The sequence below is a fragment of the Trachurus japonicus genome, chromosome 16 (assembly GCF_045865225.1).
Source record: "Trachurus japonicus isolate A0001 chromosome 16, Traja_1.0".
Classification (NCBI taxonomy): Eukaryota; Metazoa; Chordata; class Actinopteri; order Carangiformes; family Carangidae; genus Trachurus; species Trachurus japonicus.
The window spans coordinates 22,579,217-22,599,924 of NC_140922.1; the positions used below are offsets into that span (position 1 = coordinate 22,579,217).

Genomic DNA, 20,708 nt, shown 5'->3' on the forward strand with positions numbered 1-20,708 from the left:
AAGGATAGAAAGAAGAGCTGCACTGAGTCAAAAAGGAAAGACAGCGGGCTCTGGTGTGGTTTTCATGGCAGGACCAGGTGCTGGTGGCGAGCACTATAATCTTAAGAAAATATCATTTTCTGCAGGAGAACGTATTGGTTTCTAACTTTTCCATGATGTTGCTGTTGAACGCTACAGATCCGAAATGATACAATGGATATCATTCACTTTCACATTGATTTAATATAAAAGGCCTTAATTGAGCAAACACAGTTGAAAGAGAATTATTATCTGCCGTATAAAAGAATAAGTGCTCTTTTCTCCTATTCATAGCCACAACACATTCAGTAAAACACATTTTAAGTCATGGGGTAAAGAAAATAAAGGGCTCAGTGTAAAAACTGCATTAAGTAGTAGGGTCCTGCACTAAGTAGAGTACAATCAAATGAAGTCGAGTACAGAACAGAAAATAGACTTAAAGTGAAGTCAGCTTCCATGTTGTTTTCAAATGGACTTTTATTTGACCAAGGAGAGATGTCTGCCCTTCAAACACGTACATAGACACACAGAGACACACACATACACACACACACACATACTAATCAGTGAGATCTAAATCCGCTGGGTATAGGCTCTATTAGACCATGTGCTTATGAGAAGATAATCATTTGGTGATATGAAGACACAGCACCGGGTGGTGGGTGGCAACAGTAATGCTGCTGCATGAAAATGCTCTGCATGCAAACTGTGTGCCAGAGCCTTAACTTTTAATATAAGTTGTTGCCTTAAGGCAGACATTAATGAGTCCTTTTTGTCAAGGTGAAGGAACAGAGATAACACACAATGTGCTTAACTTTAAAGGATGCAATCACAGTTTGAATATGAAAGTGTGGGTTATAAAATGACACTGCAGTCTTCTGGGAAAACAAGCTGAGCTTTTGCCCTTGATTGAATTGATTAGATGATTTTAATGCCACGACCAAGCGAAAACAACACATCCACTACAAATTAGCTGACCTGTTGCTGCATATTTTCCTTTGAAATAAACCACCGGTCACACACATTTAAAAAGTCAGATAAGTTGAATTTCATTATAAAAGAGAACCATTTATTCCACGTACTCCTGCCCAGTTAAGTGTTTCTGGTGTGACCACTAGATGGTGCTGTTTAGTTACATGCTGCTTTTACTGAGTGAAAGCAGCCCTGGGTCTGTGGTGTCACGCCAGAGAATATTAACTTCAACTTTTCCAAAACAAAACTTTCCTGTCAGCCTTGATGTACAGCTCCTTTGCTGCAGAATTTGCATGCCTGGTGCACACCTCTTTGCAATCCCAGTGATTTTTCTATGCGTGTGCTTTCTGCTCAAAAACAACAAGATGACAAATTGCCCACATAGATGGCCTATAAACACAAGTAGTTTATGGTCTAATGTGGTGATTTTGTTGTGCAACCCACATTGAACTGCACTCCAGTTGTCGTGGTAGCTCAAGTAGCTATTTAGGTCCAATTTGCCGAGCTCTGTAAACAAGTCCAAGTACAAGAAAGAAAAACATGTTACATCTGCATCTGTGTTGACTAAAAATGCCCTTTAGTTTTGTTGTTTTTATCTGCCAGCATTTAAGGGAGAAAAAAAAACCTGCAAGCTTTGATGTCCTGATTCTTCTCCAGGTTTAAGGAACGGGCAAACAATTATAACGCCACTTTGTGGGATGTAAACCATGAAAGCTGGCACTATGGTGAATAAGCTTTATGTGTTTCAGTGAGCAGGAAACAAATGAGATGGAAATGAGCCTAACAAACACAAAGATAGGCAATGCAAGCATCTGTTGTTGACGTTCACTTAAATTAGGATATTTCTTTATGCTTAAAGGATGAATAGCATGTGTAGAAAAGATCCCTGAAGGCTTTCACATGACTAGAGAAAAAAAGCTTCCCATTTTTCCCCTTTATCCTGAGCTTAATCAGAAACATATTTCCTGAACTCCCAGTGACTTATTTGTAATATCAATAGTTGTGGTCAGTGTGTTTTAAATGTGGTTACTCCTTTTCCTTGTCTGCAGATGTCTTCATATCTGTGTTGATGCTGCTTCTAGTAACCTAATCCTGTTTTTGTATTTCAGTGTGTCGCACCAGCCAGACGGCAGAGTAAGCATCCAATAAAATGAGTGTTATCAAGTATCGCTGCTGTTTTTACTGCTGCAATCATGTGCCAGACAGAGATAGAGATGATGGACTGAATAGGAATGTGAGCAACACAGAAGAAAAGAGAGGTCTTGTGTAGGTAAAATAAATGGTGACAGAATAGGATCCTAGGGGGGGAAAGGGGAAGGAAAGAAATAGATGGAAAGACAGACATTGAAGCGATGAAGTCAGACACATACTGAGAAAGGGCTCTAACATGTCACATGTGAGCGTGGTGGTGTTGCCAAAGAGCGGCTCTATTTTTAGGGAAGGAATGTACACAGAGGCCTCGTGGAAAGAGACCATAACAACAAACAGTACGCAACACGCGCCTACAAAGAGACGGCCCCCTTTGGAACATATAGTCACACAGCATCAACACGAGAGAAAAGAGGAAGATAGAACAGGAAAATGTCAAGACATCATATTTTCTGCTGAGATCTTGCGTCGGATACAGAGCGAGACCTCCGGAAAGCCTATAAAGAAGAGAGCGAGAAGAGGAAGAGGTAAGACATATATTCTAGCACCGCTTCAGGAGCCACAGGCAGCACTGGTTTTGTCTTGTGCTGGCATGGCTTTGAATACATTTCAGGTAGATATGCATCAAACATAAGCTGCACCTTGTTTACACATTGTTGTGTAAGATAAGTGCCTTACACAATGATGTGCAATTTCAAAGTGTAAACAGTAATCTGCTAGGCGGCATCTTCTACTATGTTGCTGTAAATGTAGATGTTACCTTCCTTTGTTTTGTTTTTGTTGTTTTTTGCACAATTGCGCACTCATATCAATTGCACCCAATGGCAAAATAAAATAAACCAAAACAATATCACTAAGGCAATGCGTAAAATATTGCCACACAACAGAAGTGCCAGTGGTCCCATGAAAATGACATTTCTGTAAATAGTTGTGCAGGTGTTTTTGCAGTAATCTGCCCAGACAACCAGTCACCAAAATAATCAGGCAGGGATACTGTAGGCATGCAACGGCGCTGCACTGGGCCCATGTGCTGAAAGGCAATGACCTAAATGGAAATGATAATGAAGTTAGTGTTATAATTATGAACCAGACAGGTTTGTAATTTGCTTGCACATTTGTAAACAACATAATTTTGACTGGATTTCACATAAAGTTTGTAGATGAAATGACTAATACATGATTTAAACCTACTGAATCTAATCTAAAATCTAATTTTGCATTGAAGTAGAGCTACAATAACATATTTGATGGTTGATAGCCACAGATACATTTGGCTGCTTATACAAACTTGTATTTCAGATAGTTTGACAATACCATTGTGGTGTCTCTCCTCAGAATGGACCAACCAGCAGTCAAAGTCTTCCACTACAAAGACAAAGAGCAGTCGTCCAACCTGCTCCTGCAGCTCAACAGACTGAGGCAGGAGAAAATCCTGACAGATGTGTTACTTTGTGCAGATAATATAGAGATCCCATGCCACCGCAATGTCCTAGTATCCAGCAGCCCCTATTTCAGAGCCATGTTCTGTAGCAACTTCATTGAAAGGCAGCAGACCAAGATTGACCTAAAGAGCATCACTTCAGCCATTCTCAATACTATAATTGACTATGTTTACACCGGACTTGTTATCATCAGCATAGATATTGTGCTGCCTCTTATGCAGGGGGCCTCCATGTTGCAATATGGCCGCCTTTTTGAGGCCTGCTCAAGTTTCCTTCAGGAGCAGCTAAGTCCAGAAAACTGTTTGAGCATGATAAGACTATCTGAGATCATGAATTGTAACAGTTTGAGAGACAAGGCGAAGGAGATGGCCATGAAGAGCTTCTCTGATGTGTCAGCATCCGAGGATCTGTGTGAGCTCTCCTTACCAGAGTTGATGGGATATCTGGAGGATGACAGTCTTTGCGCTGAGGAGGAGCAGGTCTTTGAGACACTTGTGGCTTGGATCCACCACGATCCTTTATCTAGGCGTGGAGCCATTAGTGACCTTTTCAAGAAAGTCCGCCTTCGGTACATCCACCCCACCTACCTCTTCCAGTTCATAGCCAATGACCCACTGATCCAGTCCTCCACCCTCTGCACAGAGCTCATCGAGTCTGTGAGACGCCTCATGTTTTCTGTCAACACAAAATGCATCGGAGACACAGCATTGGGCTTCAAGCCTCTCTGGGTGACCCCAAGGCGCTACCCCTACCATGATATGCTGGTGGTGGTGGGAGGTAGGAAAAATAACGAGCAGACCTCGAGGGAGGCCCTTGTCTTTGATGAGAGGAACCAGAACTGGCAGTGGCTTGCCAAGCTGCCCATTCGTCTGTACAAGGCCTCTTATGTTGCCCTTCACAGTGTGCTGTATGTTATCGGAGGCCTGACCACGAACACAAAGTACAGCCAAGTCAGTGCGACTGTCTACACCCTCTCCCTAAAGACCAACCAGTGGCGAACAGCAGAGCCCATGTTGAAGCCACGCTTTGCCCACCAGAGTGTCTCCTATCTGCACTTCATCTTTGTCCTGGGCGGCCTTGGGTCCGACAGGCGGATGACAGACAGTGTCGAGAGGTGAGATCGACCATAATTATCCTTATTCAAAAAACACCACGGTACGAATACACACATGTGGCAGAAAATAAAACATCTCAATCATTATACCAGGTACAACAGTATGTTTAACCAGTGGGAGTCCATGGCGCCCATGCCCGAGGCCGTGCTGCACCCAGCAGTGGCTGCTACCAACCAAAGAATCTATATGTTTGGAGGAGAAGACGTCCTGCAGAACCCTGTCAGAATAATACAAGTAAGACATAATGCTCTCCAATCATTTAGTGATAGGTTATGTTTTCGTTTTATTGTGGTTTTATTGATTTGTCCACTCATTCATTCACTCTATTTCCCTTCACCCCCCAATCCCCACCCCCTCCCTGTCTACAGGTGTATCACATTACCAGGAACATGTGGTCCAAGATGGAGAACAGAACGGTGAAGAACGTGTCCGCTCCAGCTGCTGTTATGGATGGTAAAATCTACATCATTGGAGGTAGGAGCAGTGGTAAAGACTTTAAAGTGTAGTACTTTTGACACAGAATTTGTAATGTGATAAATTCAAGTAATAAATAGTGTTAATACAGAGAACCATTTCGTCTTTGCTGCAACTCAGCACTATTGATTTTTTTTTTGTGATACATCAAACAGCAGGATTATATCACTTCATTTTCATAAAGCCACACACTCTCACACTAATATCTGCCCTGTCACACAGGATACACCAGGAGAATGATTGCATACGACACCAAGGCCAACCAGTTCATTAAATGTGCCAACCTGAAGGAGAGGAGGATGCACCATTCTGCCACCGTTCTCAAAAACAAACTCTACGTCACAGGTGGACGTTACGTGAACGGCCACGACACCATCGAGGACTCAGACAATTTTGAGTGTTATGACCCAAAGACAGACACTTGGACATCCAAAGGGACTCTGCCGTACAAAGTGTTTGACCACGGCTCTCTGACTTTGACATGTGTCTCACAGACTTGGGCAAAGTCATAGCTGAGGCAGAAAGGATGGGAACTAGTGTTGTGATTTGTTTTTTGTCAATGTGTTTGAGGTCTAATTGTAATTTGAATTATATTAATTTGCTAAGAAATTAGAAATAGCTCCCTATGTTTTGCTATAGCCAATGTTAGCATTAGCAGTAGCAACTTCAGCATAACAGCTATTTCAAGGTCGGTATGAAACTTCATTCCTTTACTTTACCAAGAGCTGCAAGAAACCACTCTGTTAGCTTCTGTGACTATTACATTTCTTCTTCTGAAGTTAGCAAGCTAACCAGTTGGCTTGGCCAGACTGTCCATTTTCCAATACTGAGTCACTAGGCTAGAATCCAGTCTGCCCCGAGGGAGCAGTGCTGTCCAGAGGGCATACTGTGCTGTAAAAACAATGATAGCTCAAGATCTTGGCAAGTGACCATCAACACTACCCTCTCCTGTCAACTCAGCACATTTGGTGTAGGCATACTTAAAAATCATTTTTATACCCTAAATGTAGGCTACTTTGTGTGTTTTTATTTAACACCCACACTTGTGTAAACAATCTACTGCACAGCCTCTCCGACTTCTTCACAAAGGGTGAAAGTGCTATTTTCAGCCTGCTCTAAATCACGAGATTTGACTTGTCATATTTAAATCCTGGGGCTGTGTGCTGTTTGGTGCAAGTCAAAGCTATTCTCAGCTGATAGGTTTGAACCTGCTGCTGTGTCTGGTACAGGTTTGGATCACTGTCGCTTCAATGCATTTCTTGGAGTGGTGACATTAACAAATGCATAAAAAAAATGTAGCTTTTTGCATTTTTATTTATTTTTTGCTACTTTGGACCTATGATGTCAATGGAGCAGCATAGCTATGCAACATTATCCTGTTGTTGTTGTTGTTGTTGTTGTTGTTGTTGTTGTTACTGTACTTTGAAATAATAACATTTGGTTTTTTTTTATGGTTTTCTCATACTTTTGTATTGTCCTTCTTTCTGGTAATAAAATGAACCTGTACTTGTAGCGTCTCTGAACAGTATATCTAAACAGCTCTCAGTCAGTCGACTGCTAATGCAATCTGATCGGCACATGTGTCAGACATACAGGACACATGCGCCAAACAGACACTGAGACATAGCTACTATGTCTCAGTGTCTGTTTGACCCCACTGACACTCCTGGACGTCCACATGCCTAGGCAGGTTCCTGACACCATCACACGAGGTAGATAATGTGGAAAAGGTATCTTTTTACATAGACCAGCCCTAAATATTATCTTCTATATGAACATTTGGAAATTCTTTTTGCTCCACCTGTTGCAGGTGAAATTAAAGCCAGGGGTGCCCCAAGATGTTTTAGATAACTAACATGAGTTTTTATGCGTCTGTCAATTGGAGATGCTCAAGAAAATAGTTGGCAGATACTGTAGTGTGGCATCAAAGTCTGTAGCAGCCTGTTAAGCCGGTGTGCCATGATATTACGTGTGATTTGTTTAAGTGTTAGAAGGAGCACAATTATTAAATGAAAGATAATATTAGTGTGATTCTGGTCACTTTAAAGCATTACCATCACCACATCTTTTGAAAATATCTTCACCTGAGCAGATTACATAATTTCATTCATCAGTGACATTCAGAACCCAATGTCAGCTGTTCCATGTGAAGTAAACACAATGTGACCAATCTGTATTTCGTTGAAACCAGAAGTCACTGGGTCAGATGTTTCAGTCACTCCAGTACCAGCGAATGGAGACCAGGGGACAGTGGGTGGAGCGGGTGAGAAAAAAGGTTAGAGTGGAAAAACTATAGTGTATAGGTGATCTGATACTATTTTGAGAAACAAACAAGAGACCAAACGCTACACCACGTGAGGCATGTGGCTCTGTTGGTTGCTGTGCAAGCTGGCAGATGTGAGGGACGACTAGAGAGCGAGAAACTGATGAGCAGGATTTCACAACAGAGAATCTGAGCGAGTGATGAAACTCCTCCAGGAGAAACAGCAACAGGTGCACATGTGTGACTGTGTGCAAATGTGTGAGAGTGGAAGTGTGTGTGTGTGTGTTTGTCATTAAGGTTTTTGGAGGGTCAAGCAGTACCGAACAGCTGTCACAGTGACTCACAACATCACAACAAAAACAGGGATGACGGACAGAGGAGAAAGGCAGACAGAGATTATTCACTGATGACCTTTTTAACTTGCCCTAATTTGATACCTCATGCATTCATGTGACCCAAAAAATACTGACATATGGGAGAGATTCACATTTTGGAAATATGCAGATGCAGATTTTTTTATTGATATTGTCCAACTGGGCAAGAGCCTGCAGCCGTGTGAGCAGCTCATTACATTAGAGTTTCAATGAGGCTGCAGCTCATTATAAGTCAGATTATCAAAAAAAATCATTAGGACATATCTTCTCTGGATCATCAATATCTATGAATGCTGTGGCAATTGATTACATGAATATTAAGTAGATATTCCGGGTAATAAATTAAACTGTGACCTGCTTTTTGCAAATAGTATAAAGTCATAGCATCACCAATATCAGTAATCAATAATATCAGTCACCCTCTGTGGAATATAAATGCCTGTGCAAACAATTCATGCCAATCCATCATATATTATCATATTTCAGTCTGGACCATAGTGGTCCATTTGCTGACCAACAGACCGACTTTGGCCCCACCAGCTCCTCTGGATTTTTAGCATTGCTAAAACTATGACTTTTCCTTTTTTGTTACTATGTGAGCTGTGTAAACTACTTCACCTTCATACAAGCTGAGCTCAAACCAAGCAGACCACAACTCATCATTGTTTATGATTCAGTGGATAAACTAAACCAAAACTCTTTGGAGCCTGAGGTCATGGCTTCCTTCTCAGTCAGTCAGTCACCAACTGGCCAAACACTCATCGGGACTTTCCATGTCATCCTGTAGTTTATCCTGCTCTAGAAATAGATTTAATTAGACTTCAGTGACTCACAACACACACAATATACCCCCTGCAGTTCATACAATAATACATTTTAGTTCCCATTGAGTGCTGCTTCTCACCGACATTGTGGTGGCTGTATGTGGTTAAACACATGAGGAACTGTTGAGCTATTTCAGCGAGGCTCACTTCTGCAGTGGCAGCAGTTCTGATCATAATCAATACACCTAGTCATACCCAGGGGGCAAAATCCCAGTTTTTTGAAAAACGGACACGGAGCGTTGTAAAAGGTTTGACACCAGAAATGATATCTAGGAACTTCAAGGATTAAAACCTGGGTGGACAACCCGGTCAACTAGCTGCTGGAAAGCTACAGGGGGCCAAAACCCCTTTCTGGGGTCATTTTGATGGCGAAATGATGTAAATGCAAATATTTAGGTACTACAATGGCATAAATAGTCATACAACTATGAAATTTGGCAGAGAGTATCTTGACACATAGGGGGAGGCATGAAAAAAAGATTCTGGGGTTTGTTGCAACTCAATTTTAAGATATCACCCCCAACATCCCAAAAAAGACCAAAAAAAGTACTGTTCGCCTGACAAATTCTCATGAAAATTATTATTTTTCAGCACTTTATGGAGAATATCTATGCTTAACATATATATAGAAAATTTCCTTAATTCATAAGCTTCCATTTGAGTCCAAGATAGCCTTTCTACTAGCTACTGGAAAGCTACAGGCTGTCTCCAAACAATGCAACACCTATTGTGAAAAACTACATGTTAACTGGCATGATCAGAAACCATTCTATTTCTGGTCTCCCCAAAGTGAACAGATAGATAGAGAAGACCGTTGGCCACAGCAAGTGGGGCTTTTGAGATAGAAAGGCTATCTTGGACTCAAATGGAAGCTTATGAATTAAGGAAATTTTCTATATACATGTTAAGCATAGATATTCTGCATAAAGTGCTGAAAAATAATAATTTTCATGAGAATTTGTCAGGCGAACAGTACTTTTTTTTGTCTTTTTTGGGATGTTGAGGGAGATATCTTAAAATTGAGTTGCAACAAACCCCAGAATCTTTTTTTCATGCCTCCCCCTATGTGTCAAGATACTCTCTGCCAAATTTTATAGTTGTATGACTATTTATGCCATTGTAGTACCTAAATATTTGCATTTACATCATTTCGCCAGCAAAATGACCCCAGAAAGGGGTTTTAGCCCCCTGTAGCTTTCCAGCAGCTAGTTGACCGGGTTGTCCACCCAGGTTTTAATCCTTGAAGTTCCTAGATATAATTTCTGGTGTCAAACCTTTTACAACGCTCCGTGTCCGTTTTTTTGCTTTGCCCCCTGGGTATCAGAATACATCTACCGAATGTGCACTCTATATTCTCATATGACGTCTTGTTGACAGATTTAAACATGTGGGCTGTGTAGAGGTCTGCGACCTTTTGCATATCTGGGTGTTGCATTAAAACCTCAGGCATGAAGCCACAAGCACCTGTTTCAAGATCTTGAGCATCACAAGGCAGATAATGAGTGATGCATGAATATTTCAATGTAAACTGAGACTGAAATAAGTTTTTTTTTCAATGAGAACCTTGTTTATTTTTTTATTTTTTTTGTGAATAACACATAAGGCTAAATAGAGGAACTGAACAACAGAAGATTAATCAACAGAGGCCTTGCCAACAGTCAGTTTTGTCAACAATAAGTGAACCCTCAAGCATATTATGACAGTTTATAACTAGAACAGCTAGCGTGCTGCACAAAACCCTCATAAGCCACATCAGCAACCCTGGTCATGCTATTCTCACAGGATGTGTCCCAACACAACTGAACTGAACAAGCACTAGATGAGCTGAAACACTGGCCTGCTGGTTCCTGGAAGAAGCGCACACTCGTTGTGCACCATGTGCTGCTGCTGACATGTTTTGAAGATTGTATAGTGTGTCATGAATTATGAGGACCCGTGAAAAAAAACACTCTCTCTCTCCTTTTCCCCCTCCCACTGCCTTAGTGCAGACAGATACGTCTCTCTCTCTCGCTCACACACACACACACACACACACACACACACACACACACACACACACACACACACACACACACACACACACACACGTGTGCACACTGCTGTGGCATTTTACTGAGAATGAATACACAAAGTGTTTCTCATGCTGCAGGATTTTTAGGAAGTGAACTTCAGCCCTTTACACTTCACTGATCAGACAAGACTCTACTTTAAATGACTACAGCACTTCCTCCTTGATTATTTTGTTACAGTTCTGACTGTATTCTGATGACAGGCCCAATAAACAACTCCGCCTCAACTTTGACTAAAACAATAGACATGAAAACATTTAGTTTTTCAATAAGCTTTCTGCAAAAGAAGGCACAATGTTAACTGACGTGTAGAAGGCTATTACAGCCATAAACAATCACATATAAACCTTGAACTCCATTCACAAAAGGCTCACAGATGAGTGTGTAAATATGGCAAGTGTTTAATAAAGCTGATTAGAGCTGACCTAGTGCCCTGAATAGACTTAGTTACACATTATCTTTAACAGGACGGCCCAAAATAAACAAAATACCATCAACCAGTCTCCACAGATCAGTTGGGGCTGTTTTGGGAAAATTGAAATACACACAATGGTAAACCCCTTCCTGCAAGCTCACACATGCAAACTCCCACACAATCCACAATGCAACCCAATCCTCTGGAGGAATCCAAAGGGCAACTTCATCTATTTATAATACCAGGAGTGACTGAGAATCAGGGGACTTTACAGTCATGTGACTGTGACGCTGTAATGTTTTTATTTCCTTTATATTCACATTCACACAGCCATTACTGATAAGCTTAAGCAAAACACTTCCTGAGCAGTAATTGCTTTTATCAACATAAGAGCATTAGCCATTAGTGGGACAAAGTATTGTTGTGCTTCAGTGGAGGTTTTGATATGGATGCAGTCAGTGAAAATGTTTAAGAATGATCATTATGAATCCCAGACCAAGACCAAAAACCAAAAACAATGATGCTTTGGGACCAGGGTCTTTGTGTTTTGGGCAAATTTATCATTCTTATTATCATACTGTTGGCTCTGATCTATTCAAACCTGGATAGATCTCATCCGTCACATTACTCACCACACTTCTGTAAGTATCTGCCGCCTTCGGTCAATATTTTCTTCTCCCTTCTTCTTCTTCCTCAAAAAAAGGCATCATATTTTATGTTAGTCATACATTTTTGACAAGGCCCTTTTTATTTTATATACACACACACATAGAAAGAAGTTAACCACAAATATTCATAAGATGACCAACAAGCCCCAAAATGACTAAAACAGATACAAAACAACTAGAGATGCAGAAGGAGTTCAAACACACTGAACAAGTAGCTACAAATAGACACAAAATGGCTACAAACACATCACTGCAGAGGTCTGCTAAATGAGTAAAATAAGGAACAAAATCCCTAAGAGAGATACACAACGATCACAAGACATTAAAAAAAATACTAAGGAAACTGTGAATCCTTTTGTTGTTGTGTCTTCACAGTTATGAGTGTTGCTCTCAGGGTATAACAGGAAGGTGGAGCATGTGCCAAGATGCCAAGGGGGCATTGTCGGATACTCTCTCCATGGCCACAGCTGTTACATAAATGTGGTGAGGTAAATAAAGTACAATTTCCATGTGCAAGTGCGTGTTTGTTCAAAGTAACTTATATTGGAAATACTTGAGTACAAGTAGCCTACCTCAAAATGAAGTACCTGAGTAAATGTACCTTCCAATAGCTACAGAGACAGTTACGTAACTGTCCTCCAAGCCTTTCAACTTTCAAACACGTGCTTTGCCAACGGGTTTATCATGTCAATATCCCTCTGAATTAATTTCCTCAGTGTCCTCAGTTTCTTTCTTTTTTTTTTCCATGACACGAGGTTTTGCTTCCTTACGAGCTCCTCTCTCCAGCACATTTTGCAACGCTTCAGTTGATAAACAAAGCCACGTGTTGCAGGGAAGTTTCCAAAGTGGGCGGAGCTCGTGTATTTCCGGGTTCTGACTTAGAAGATATAAGAAGAGCTGCGCAATGACAACAGAAGAGAAGAAACACGTCCTGCACTGAGAGCCTTCAATAAGGGATACACATCACAGCCAAGCAGGGACTATTTCCTGACACTTTTTTCTATTTTTAATACATTTATTTAACCCTACGCCGTCGAGTGAGGATGCCATTCCTCGGACAGGACTGGAGGTCACCGGGTCAGAGTTGGGTAAAAACCGAGGAGGGATGGAAAAAGACAACAACAGACGACACAAACAACAACGTTTCCGTGGAGAGGTTGGTCTTAAAATTAAACGAGTCCTGACTTGTCTTTTCAAATTGCGCAACAGCTGGATGCGCCATCACTTATGAAAGTTAGAGAAAGATGGAGAGAGGAAGGTGGTAGGGGGGAGATACTTTGAAAAAAGTCCAAGCAGCACTATTAACACAAACAGACAGCAGGCCCCACACCTTCATCTTGTTTCCATCTCACTAAGCTCTGTGTCTCTGGGTTTTTTTTTTCTTCTTGGGGCCATGTTTCTTTTTCCAGGCTAATCACTGAGCTATTAATAACCCCACAACAAGTGAGTGAGTGGATTAACAAACGTCTGTTGAGTCAGTGCTACTTTCCATAATGACTGCACACACATTAACTTACGTGGCCAAGTGTTGCAGTTAAAAACACACACACATACACAGTAAAAAACATAGTTGCTGCCTTTGTTTTGATGCTCCTGTGTGTTTTCTGCACAGGAGAAAACAGCTTGTGTCACTGCAAAAGCAGCAGATGAAGTCTGGGCTGTGTGCTGACATATAAAGTAGGCAAAATGTGGCTTTTAATGAAATATGTGTCTGTGTTTCCCCCCCCCCTCTCTCTCAGCTTCTGCAAAGCCGAGCAGGAGGAATGTTTCAACAAGGAGAACTTGCTGCTTTCTCTCAGCTACGACATGGCTGCCAAGAAGAGGAAGAAAGACCTAATGAACAACAACACCAAGGTTCCCTGTGAGTCACAATGAAAGAGGCGCACAGTCTTGACTTTTTCTATAAATATACTGAGGATAACATTTTATCTGTGGGGTAGTAAATCATTTGACTATGTAGAAAAGTTGGGTCCTGGATCAGGGATATCGGCAGAAGAGACTCACGATGATGTTATGTAACTTTCATGAGGGGAAGCACTTCTAATAATATTCTAATAATGTTTATTATTCATTTTCCATCATTTCATTAACTCTTTTTCGATCACTGCGCTCGGTCTGAAATTGCATCTTATTTGTGATGTGTGCGTGTGCATCCGTCACAGTGCTTATGAGCTGCTTAATGAGGGCAGCCCACCAATATAAACATTCTGCTTTCTTCCAGATTTCCACAGGGAAAAGTGGATTTATGTTCATAAAGGAAGCACCAAGGAGGTAACAAATGAACTCATTTGGTTTCACATCAACTTTTCATATCATCACTGCTAATGTAAACATGCAGAGAAAACTCGATACTCATGCCGCAGATCGCAATCTAATACCTTGATAATTAAATTCTCCCAGCGCCATGGATATTGTACACTGGGAGAGGCTTTCAACCGCTTAGATTTCTGCAGCGCCATCAAGGATACAAGGAGATTTAATTACGTCGTCAGAGTGAGTCCTCATCCCTTCTTTTTTTCTTCTAGTCTTTCTGTTTTTCTTCCTCTGTGGTTTTTAAATGGATGTTTTTATCAGTGGGTTTAAAGGGTTAAGGGTAAGAGGGTGTGTAGACTTCTGTCATGCTCTTATCAATGCTCTGCAGACAAGGGTCTCCCAGTGGTGATGATACTGACTGGGAGTGTATATGTCTGTGCCTGTGGTAAACTAAGATCATGTCATTGCAGTGACATTTTTCTAAATAATAAAATAGTAGCCACTTGGCATCCCTAAACTGAATTTAAACCAAAGCTACATTTAGGGTCAGTTTGTACTCATTGCCTTACTAGTTTAGATACAGTTTTATAAACTAAAGTGTAAAACTAATCCACTTATGCACTTAAAAACTTCACATTGTACATAGCATTTTCACTTGGGGATGCCAAATGGCTTGACGGAAACTGTCCACTCAAGGAGCAATGTGTCCTAATCTTTACTCATAATGTCATGATTGATAATGAAATTGAAATTATGGGACATAAATGGAAAATTATTTAGTTTAAATTGAGAGTTTTTACCTTTCACATCACACATTTGGCGTCACTGCACTGAGCTGAACACCAGCTCTCCCACATGTGCTCCCATGTGAGCATGTCCTCTTGTACTGGTGGAGGTGGGTGCGGGGGTGGGGGGTCGTGCAGGGGTTGAAGGGGGTGACAGCTGTGCGGTGAGGTGCGACCACCTGACAGGGGTTTATGAAACCAGAGCTGGTGCTTGTCAGGTGATTCAGACCCCAAAACACACACACACACACACACACACACACACACACACACACACAGACAGAGCGTCGTCTCCAAGTCGTTCTCACTTCCCTGCTTTCCTATTGAAGTGTTAACTTAATGAATGTTGCTGGATGAAGCAACATGAAGCTTGGTCAGGAGGGGACGAAGCAACTTTCCATTTTGGCAGGGCAGTGAGATTACAGGGGGATCATGTTTTATGACTGTTTTGTTGTTTTTATCTCCGCTCATAAACACAGGTTTAGTATATCAAATTCCTGAGATATCAAGATGCAAAACAATTGGATATTCCACATGTGATCGAACCTTTGCTAGGGCCTCTGTTGAAGTTTTGGATTACCTTTTTTCAGTGCGTGTCCCATCTTAGGAGAGCAGTGTAGTATGCTAAGACCAAAGAACAATGTTGCTGTGTAACATAAGCGTCTAGTCTGGACATGGTGTCCTAGGTCACTGCTCTTCAGTGGTTGTGTCTGATGGCATTTGCCGGTTCGTTTAACTCTGTCTCAGTTACACAGATCGGGTTCGTCCACAAAGAGACACCAAGTGGTCCTCTCTGTCTCTATTTCCTGGGGGACGACAAATGGAGGTTATTTCAAGGAGACACAAACCTGAAAATGAACTTTGTTTTTTAGCAGGGCCATCATATCTTCTAATGCAGTCGGTGTGTTTGTGTTTGTCCGACAAAAAAAACAAAAGTGTGAGCTGCGTGCCATGCCATGAAGTGCAGCTTTTTTCTTTTTTTTTTTTAAGCGGGCAGCGGGGGCTAAAAGTAGATACGGAAATGCATATTGTTCTGCCCGGCTGCTCTACAAAGAGAGGAGCACTTGATGAGCTGCTAAAAGAAGCAGGGCATGGGATTAGCTTTTAGGAACCGAGTTGGAAAGAATGAAAGAAGGGAGCCAGGAGGGAGGAAAGAAGCTTAAAGTTGGTAAAAACGGACTGGGAGGTACAGGAAGTAATTTAATCCAAAGCTGGGTATTAGTAAGGTCCTCAAACTCATCACGTTGTTATTTAGGATGTAGCTGAATGCTAATGCTGATTCGAGCTGCCATTTGTTTTTGAAAGTTTACTTAAAAGTAGCCCAATGTTGACGTTGGTTTGATGACAATGGTCACAAGCCTCACTCAGAATTGAGCAAAGGGTCAACTTGAGTTTCTCCATGATGTCACAGCATCGGTTACATGCCACACATGCCGCCCCCGAAACCCACTGTTTGTCCGCCGGCCAGTAGCAACAAGCGCGCAGACATGCACACAAACACACCGGCTTGTTTTCATGGGACGCACAAGCACACACACACACACACTTCTGTCAAATGATTCAGCTAATTCACATGACAAGAGTATCAGGAGTCAAATGATGAAAAGCTTGTTTGTGGAGGCCGATGTTGCTGACAGCCCGGGCCGCGGTCCAACACCTTTCCAGTAGCTTCTTCCCCCTGAAGAGACTCTGATCGAGAAGAAGATCAGAGCCAAGAATGTTGTTGGACTCAGCTCCAGTCGAGAGACTAATGACGAGGTGGAACGGCTCCAAATTTGCCCTAGACAGCATTTATTGTTCGGAGCGCGAGTGCCTTTGTAAGAATGCACCATAACAAACATTAAGTAACGAGGCAGTGGAACAGAGAGTCTCAGCAGCTGACAGGATGAAAATTTATGTTGTGTTTCTTTCTGTCTGTCTCTTTTCTTTCTCTGCTCTAGCTTCTGGAGCTTATCGCCGCGTCCCAGCTCCCCTCGCTCAGCGGAGTGGCGCAGAAAAATTACATGAATATTCTGGAGAGGGTGGTACAGAAAGGTGAGACCTGTCGCTCTTCTCTTTGTTCTTTTTAAAGTCATTCCACTAGTTTTCCCTCTTGAGTACAGACAATGAATTGATTCAATTTTCTTTTTTTGTCGCTTCAAGTGTATTAAACTCCTTCTTACTGAAGGTTATAAACAAAAAGAGTAGTAGTAGAGCGAACGTGAAACCTTCCTGTTTTGTTGTTTGCACCACTAGGTGAGGAAATGAGGCCTGACAACTTCTAAAGAAGTGAATCTAGTGCTCTAATGGCACAGTGAAAAACACTGACAGTCACCAGATCCCTTTGCAAGCCACAGTGTAAACTAAATGTTCCCTCTGATAAACACAGATTCAGGTTGTTTAGGAGGCGTTATGGAACCTGTTGCCCAAATATTATGAACGTCACAGGAGGAGAGTACAGCCGCTCCAAAACATTTAGTGCAACATTTTGATTTTCGATGATTTACAATAAATATTTTACTGTTGGGCTGTTTGCCTGCTCGCTGCTCATCTCTCTGTAACACTCAGGGTTTAAGACCTCAGTTTTGGTCATAATTGAAGTAATAAAATTAGTTCAGTGAATCACTTCTGATCTCCCCTCCCACACACACACACACAGTCCTCGACGACCAGCAGAACGTCCGACAGATCAAAGAGCTGCTGCAGAAGCTGTACCTCTCGCTGTGTGGTCTTGTTCAGGACATGGGCAAATCTGTCCTGGTTGGGAACATCAACACCTGGGTGCACCGCATGGAGAACATCCTGCAGTGGCAGCAACAGCTGGACAGCATCCAGATCAACAGGGTAAGGCTGCACTCGAAATGCATGGTCATGAGCTAAATTATATTAGAAATAAGGGACTTACTTACAGAACGCTTACAGAATGTTTATTTCTCCTATTTCCCACCTCCTGTTTCCTGCAGCCCACATCTACAGGCATGACTCTCACTGACCTACCAGCCAGCCTGCAGCTCAACATCATGCAGCATCTGTCAGACGGCAGAGACCTGGTCTGTTTGGGCCAAGTGTGTCCAGATCTGGGTGCACTCACGGAGGACCGGCTGCTGTGGAAGAGGCTCTGCCAGTACCACTTCACAGACAGACAGGCAAGTAGAAATACATGGGTAATATGTGTATAATGAGAAGGTTATATATACACACACACACAGTGCAGGTTAGTTGTTCTCCACTACTTCAGCTGACCTACTTTTATATATGAGACAGTTAAAATAAAGGAGCAGGCTTCTTGACATACGCGTCATTAAAATCTCTCTGTAAGGAGGTCAAGCGTCTCTGATAAACTTGATTTGCTGTTGGAAAATGGGAGGTCACAGGGTGTACAAACTGACACTGCAGTATCATTGCACTGTGTGAGAAAGCATGCACTTGACAAGCAAGCAAAACAGTCTCAGTCTATACGGTAAAGTAGGTTACAATGAAGTTTCTCCACAGGTCAGAGTTGATATTTAGTTAGTTTTAAGGGATTGTATCCACTATAGGCTGCTGAAATACAATATGATACAGATTACTTTATTAATCCCCAAAGGGAAACTCATTAGTGTGGCAGCTCATCAACCATTTGCAGAAGAATCAAAAGACCCGATGGCTGTAGGTACAAAGGATCTTCTATATAATCTCCATCCCCTGTGTGTGAGGGAGTGAAAAAAAATTCTCAAGGAAGATGACATTAACGTGGATCTTTCAAAGTATTCCTCTCTGTTTGGGTCAGGTCCTAAAGTCTGTTTTTCCTTTTTTTTTTACCTTTTAGATCCGAAAGCGCCTGATGGTGTCAGATAAAGGTCACCTGGAGTGGAAGAAGATGTACTTTAAGTTGAGCCGCTGCTATCCTCACAGAGAACAATACAGCGACACCCTGCACTTCTGCTCACACTGCCACATCCTTTTCTGGAAGGTAGTGTGTATATATATATATATATATATTCTATGTCTCTTTCACTTTTCACTTGATCAAAGCAGATATGAAAATAAAAATGTCACCAATCATAAAGCTGAAGATGAATCAGAAAAACAGAAAAGCATTCAATATTGACGCTCGTGTTTCTTTTGTCTCCCTTCGCAGGACACAAATCATCCCTGCACAGCCAACAATCCCGAAAGTTGCACCATGTCCCTCTCCCCTCAGGACTTCATCAACCTTTTCAACTTCTGATTCCACCCAAACCCCACATGAACTGACTGTAAATACTTGTACATAGAAGTGTACAATATTGTTTTTTGTTAAACAGCACAATCATTTCTTGGATGTATATTTCGTTGAGGAATGACTGGAGGGGGCTCAGCGGGACAATTATGCAATCGAGTTTCTTTTGGAAGAGAACACAGGCTGCTGGCAGGTTTCACTGTTTGAAAGCGAGTGAATGTGACAGAGAGAAAAAAGAGATGTAGGAGCGATGGAGGAGAAGAGAGCAGAGCAGAAGAGAAAGGATACACTCAACTGTCAGAGTTTAGTCTTAGTTTAATGTGATTTCTGGAAAGACACCTCCAAAGGAACAGTTTACTTTAGCTGTGTGCACTTGTTTGTTATTTTTTTCCCAATTTGGAGAGTTAGATTTTATTTTATTTCTGGTTTTCAAACCTTGTAACTGTTCTTTTCAGCACCAGAGGTAGAGATTATTTGATTTTATTTAAAAATGTTCAGTTATGACATGATAAAGCCTGCTCACATGAGGGGTTCTGAGTTGGTTTGATGTTCAGATGTTTGCAGTAATATTCAGTTTGGCACTGGGATAGAGGAGAAAATCTTGATTTGCTGCACTACCTAAGAGATAACGAATGTAAGAAAGGGAGTTGGTAATTAATCATTAGGCTGAGTGAAGATGTTTTGATATGTAGACGCACCACAGTATCTTTTCTATTTTCTTTTCATTTTGTTCCGTTTTGTTCTTTTTCACTTTTATATGGATTTGATATGATTTTTATTTTTATTTTTTATCAATTGTGTGTTTGTTTTTTCTGCTGCAGCTGCAACAGCGACAGCACCTGAGTGCAGTATTACCAAAGATTGTAATCAAAGTCAGTATTACGCTGGTGTGTGCCTTATTGTGAAACTTGAAACCGGTACAACTTAATCCTTGTTTGCAATGTTTTCAGATCATTATGCTGTTTTTTTTCTCCGTTTTTTTTTTTTATCATCATCACCAAATGTCACATTCACAGAGGAGTGGTGTGTAAGATCTGAGGCTGTGATACCAAAGTTGTCTGAAATATATTTTTCTGTAGCCTCCTGCATGATTTTTTTTTTTTTAAACACACAGGTGATTGTGTTCCTCTATTTATTTATTGAGATTCTGGCAAGTGGCTCAGCTTGCACTATTAGGTTTGAAGGAGGGCAATGTGACCCAGATTTTCCTCAGACAGTGAAGAATGATGTACATGCTATGCAATGCGTTTTGTTTATGTTCTGTTGAATAAATAAACAAAAATAACCTTACATCCAGCCTTAATTGGATTTTTCTCAGCGCACACTGAACCAGTGTACTGTATGGAGCCATGTGAATATTTAAGGGAGCTGAGAATACAAAGGCCTCCTGCTGCTGGGGGTGAACGGGATCTGGACCTGCCCCTTTGGTTCTCCTGATGCTGACAGCAAACTAGTGCTCTCTGCTGGACAAATGGTGAACTGCAAGGTAGTGGTTGACCACGTCATGGTCAGCACAGCTTTCACCAAACTGTCTATGAGAGATGATGATGGTTTCTCTGCCTGAATATCCATCACTAGTATCCACACCTGAGTGTTTCATACTGGAACACAGACACGAAAACTACGCTCAGATGATGAAACGCTCTCATAAAAAACAAAACATAGGGAATCTTAAAAAGAAAGCATCTCAGCCCACTTGTACAACAG

At 41.5% G+C, this 20,708-nt stretch overlaps 2 protein-coding genes across 2 annotated transcripts; both read left to right on the top strand.

The window, feature by feature from the left end:
• The first annotated feature begins 2,523 nt into the window (after window positions 1-2,523).
• On the top strand, window positions 2,524-5,885 carry LOC146972402 (kelch-like protein 38). Its single transcript, XM_085802588.1, has 5 exons — window positions 2,524-2,666; window positions 3,475-4,695; window positions 4,789-4,930; window positions 5,065-5,170; window positions 5,393-5,885. The coding sequence occupies exons 2-5, from the start codon at window positions 3,476-3,478 to the stop codon at window positions 5,680-5,682; spliced, it is 1,758 nt and encodes a 585-aa protein (XP_085658714.1). The 5' UTR covers window positions 2,524-2,666; window position 3,475; the 3' UTR covers window positions 5,683-5,885.
• A 6,811-nt stretch (window positions 5,886-12,696) lies between these two features.
• fbxo32 (F-box protein 32) lies at window positions 12,697-20,291 on the top strand. The gene is made up of 9 exons (XM_085802589.1): window positions 12,697-12,939; window positions 13,523-13,644; window positions 14,005-14,054; window positions 14,184-14,276; window positions 16,762-16,855; window positions 17,460-17,644; window positions 17,764-17,946; window positions 18,609-18,752; window positions 18,921-20,291. Exons 1-9 carry the CDS (start codon window positions 12,827-12,829, stop codon window positions 19,008-19,010), a joined length of 1,074 nt encoding a protein of 357 aa, XP_085658715.1. The 5' UTR covers window positions 12,697-12,826; the 3' UTR covers window positions 19,011-20,291.
• The last annotated feature ends 417 nt before the right edge of the window (window positions 20,292-20,708 follow it).

Bases quoted from the DNA above. Each gene is read 5' to 3' on its own strand.
- LOC146972402 (XM_085802588.1), top strand. From the start codon at position 3,476: ATGGACCAACCAGCAGTCAAAGTCTTCCACTACAAAGACAAAGAGCAG. The intron at 4,696-4,788 runs GTGAGATCGACC...TCATTATACCAG, and splicing joins ATGACAGACAGTGTCGAGAG to GTACAACAGTATGTTTAACC. The intron at 5,171-5,392 runs GTAGGAGCAGTG...CCTGTCACACAG, and splicing joins TAAAATCTACATCATTGGAG to GATACACCAGGAGAATGATT.
- fbxo32 (XM_085802589.1), top strand. From the start codon at position 12,827: ATGCCATTCCTCGGACAGGACTGGAGGTCACCGGGTCAGAGTTGGGTA. The intron at 14,277-16,761 runs GTGAGTCCTCAT...TCTCTGCTCTAG, and splicing joins GATTTAATTACGTCGTCAGA to CTTCTGGAGCTTATCGCCGC. The intron at 16,856-17,459 runs GTGAGACCTGTC...ACACACACACAG, and splicing joins GGAGAGGGTGGTACAGAAAG to TCCTCGACGACCAGCAGAAC.